The sequence below is a fragment of the Styela clava genome, chromosome 14 (assembly GCF_964204865.1).
Source record: "Styela clava chromosome 14, kaStyClav1.hap1.2, whole genome shotgun sequence".
Classification (NCBI taxonomy): domain Eukaryota; kingdom Metazoa; phylum Chordata; class Ascidiacea; order Stolidobranchia; family Styelidae; genus Styela; species Styela clava.
Window position 1 is genome coordinate 15,929,742 of NC_135263.1, and position 3,975 is coordinate 15,933,716.

A 3,975-nucleotide genomic window follows, 5' to 3' on the forward strand; every position below is an offset into this window, starting at 1 on the left:
AAAATAAGAGAGATAAATGGGCTAGGCTACTTACTTTACAGCAACTGTTACATAACAAGTGCGGACCCGATTAAAATGAAGGCGGTGCAGAAATTTTATTATTAATCATTTATGGGAATGAGTAAGAGGGGATAATGCAAGAAGTTTGAGTTATGGTAAATAAGGACCCAAACACGAAGTTAATGATAAGACTTGAGTCCGTACCAATCTAGCTAAACCCATCATTGTCATTTCTTGTCAACTATTCCTCTATTTCCTAATTTATTCAACTTTTCTTTTAATTTTAGCAGTAGTATTGATAATTTGAAATTGATTAATCACTAATAATGGGTTTTAATTGCTTAATGTTAGCTGTGTTTCTGTGTGGGTCAGTTTCCTCGGTATTTACGGAGAAATGCACGCTGCCCATCCCACAAGAAGAGCTTGATATTTCAAAGGTAGATTTACCATTCACTCATTTATGAAACGAAAGAGTACCCTTTACCCTATTTCTATATTTCAAATTTTTTTTAATATATTAATTAAAAATTGATCAATGACCTATTATGCAATCGAGATACGTATTATTCATAAGTAGAATAAATATTTATGAATATAAATAAATCTTTGACGCAAGATAAAAAAATCTAACTTATTTCAATTCTTACTTACAGCTAGAAGACACAGTTTGGTACCTCGGAGTTCAAACTAACGACGCCGTTTCGGCAGCCGTGACATGTGCTCGAGCGAACAATTTTACAATAACTTCTACGGGATTTAGTGCTCATACGGAAGAATGTGGTGCTGGGTAGATTGCTTGTATTCATTTTCGGACATATCATAACTTTCATCGGTGGCCGTGGAAGCTCATATCTGGATACATTAAATAATTTCACTAATCGTTATATACAAGTTAATCAACCAATATATAGCGAGGATTGATAGACATATCGACGTGACCTTGGACCGATTATGTCCTATTCAACAATAAAGATTGTTGATTTTGCGATACTCTCTCCGACGTTTATAATCGTTGGTCTTTGTAAGCCTATTTTACTTTCAGTTGAAATTTGAGCTTCAGCTTACGCGAAATCGAAACCATCACAAGAAGCGCAATTCTCACTTGATGACGTCATCGCACACGAAAAATGAATCCCATAGAGGCCTTACGACCTTTCAAAATATATTAGTAATAGACTTCTGGTGAAACATACAATCCTCAACCACTGACAATTTTGACGCAAAGGTCCAGTAGTGTACGAGAAAACCGATTTTTTTCGTAATATTAGGAAGAAGAATACCACCAAGAACAGAAACAACATTATCATATCAAAACGATCCACTGTACACTTCGTATCAAATAAGCCGACAAAACTCAACCCAATCACGCCCAATGATACCAGACAATTTGAAATAATTGCAGTACAAACTTTTACGTCCTCGAATCAAGTGATATTTATATTTTAGGTCTCACGAAACTGATTTTATCGGTCACTTTATACGCCACAGACTAGGAGTTTACCACCGAAGTCCTGAAGACGGTATGACGTATACATTATTTTATTTTTACAATAAATCTATTTCGTTGCACTATAGTCTACAATGAGTCTTCACAGCAGTCTTCCGTGCCTTCAATCTTTTAGTTTAAAACATAAAACTAATTTATAGTTATTTCTAGCATGCAACTAACTGTTGTACCATTATATTACAGAACCGTCTTTAAAAGCCGCACACGAGGACACGTTAGAAAAATCTAATGCCGAAGCGCGTAAAATAGGTATGTGCATCATCTGCAGTGAGACATAAATTCCTACGTTACCAACATCATTTTGCTCTATTCGTGACAGTTTTACGGAAAACCTGACGTTGTCCTGCTTTTAATAATTCTTTCAAATGGGACACATATTAATTTTTGCCGAATTTCAGCCATGAGCCATGAAATTAAAAATTTTACTATTTTAAATAGCGCAAATTGACGGTCAAGAAAAGTTTTTTTTTCCATGCTGAATATCCTCAAATGATGGTACTATACAGTGATGATCATTATGTTTTAAAATTGTGATGTAATCATAATATTTTCTTGGCTATACTATATTTTGAAATTGTTCCTACTTAGATGAGGAAAACTTGCTCAAAGACGATTACGTATTTATAACCGATTATTAAAATTACATTGGAGTAATGCTATGTACCGCAGAAGGTGAGTAAACTATATTTTTTTTATTCATGAGTATCATTATCATCCTTCTATCGAGATAGAAATGTAATTCATCTTCATATGAAAAGTTATATATCCAATAAGCAAGCCCATTATATAACAAGATCAGTGGTTCTTAGCCGGGATGTTTGTATCATCATATGAATATTGGTTGAATATAATCAAATACCTATATCTGTCGCTATTGTTTTTTTAGTATTTGGCTTGCATTTATATATATTTATATTTTGTACGATTTTTCTATCAGTCCAAAACACGATCCAATTTTAAAGCAATGCAAGGCACAAGTTTTTCACTGGTTTTTATGAGAATAAATTTAAAAAAAATTTAGTTTGTAGTTTATCTTTATTAATCAAATGATGTTTTTCGCATAGGACAAGTAAAGTATTGCACAATGCACAGGGATTCGTCAAACCTTAGAAATGTTTCAAGGATTTTCCGCTCCAATAAAATAGTTGAAAAACACAGGATTGGGCTGCTGGAGCAAAATGATTCAAGATTGCGTGTCGCTTACTATATTTTAAAATATCTCAATATCTCTCCCGCTACATATTTGATTGATAGGCTTTTCTGTGAATATCAGAGACATCAATAAATTATGTGCGAGATTGCTGGACTCCTCGCCGCCGTAGGGTGGTTCACATAACCGCTGGTCGGTCACGGCATCCTCCACCATCAAGTCCATGCATTTTAAAACAAACAACTGGCTAACTAATTCCACACCCTACATGGACTGGTAACCGGACGAGAGGGCGTGGTTCGCCGTATCGGCTTTCCTCTTCCCGGGATAAATATGTGAATCCTATCCTATATCACTTCATTTTATGTTGATAGGGTAAGCTATGCTATCTAACTCGGTATATTTTACTCACAATTATCGCCTATTCACAGGAGAATGGCTTCTCTGGAATTACTTCAGGCAACCAAATCCATCTCTAGATAGTGTCATCAAATTTTACAACAAACTTCATGAACTTGGTGTCTCTGCTCGTTTCCATGCATCTCGTTGCAACGAAAAATATTACACCGAGTAGAAGGAAAATAACCGAACTTTCTATACCGCCACAACTTAATAAATTCTCTTATTTCGGATGACCAATTTCTATTTTCACCGAGAGTTTCATCATGTTATATGGTAGTAGACGTTCAAACATTTGTCACATCATTCATTCTCATAAACCATTTTGATTCAATCGTTGATTAAATATATTCAGATGATTGCGATAATTAGTGCTCTGTGATAACATTTCGCTCCAAATTCGGTATTAAAGAAGTAAATATTCGCTTTTTAAAGATAATAATATATTTATAAATGTCATTCTAGTTGTTCAGTTTATGGTAAATATTGGGGATATATATATCTTATATTACTGTATCTAGAGGTATTATAGTTCGTAAAAATATATTATGGAATATAGACTTTAATAGAAATGATAAAATTTATCCGGAAAATCGTTTTTTGTTCCAAATGTTTTTTCCGAATAAATCGCACAGTGACGCATACGTGTTTATATCATATTTGAAACAAGAAAGCACTGCTCAAATACATAGACACAAAGCCAAAACGAAATATTCTAGCCACGATTTCCCCAAAAATCGTATCCTGGATGAAGCTGAAACTGCGAATCATCGTGATTTACTAGTACTGATACCCAGCATGCCCTAGCTTTACGAGGTTCTGTGACAATGACGGTACATGCCATGTTATGTCTTGTGCCAAAGTGAATTGAAAAGCTGAATGATTCGACTCACAACAACTGCAGTAGTAATTTATTTAA

The 3,975-nt window shown here is 34.4% G+C and overlaps 1 protein-coding gene across 1 annotated transcript; it reads left to right on the plus strand.

Annotated features, from left to right (window-relative positions):
• Nucleotides 1-291: 291 nt before the first annotated feature.
• Nucleotides 292-3,515, plus strand: LOC120340497 (uncharacterized). The gene is made up of 6 exons (XM_039408774.2): nt 292-437; nt 654-787; nt 1,447-1,520; nt 1,691-1,756; nt 2,096-2,179; nt 3,089-3,515. Exons 1-5 carry the CDS (start codon nt 327-329, stop codon nt 2,143-2,145), a joined length of 435 nt encoding a protein of 144 aa, XP_039264708.2. The 5' UTR covers nt 292-326; the 3' UTR covers nt 2,146-2,179; nt 3,089-3,515.
• The last annotated feature ends 460 nt before the right edge of the window (nt 3,516-3,975 follow it).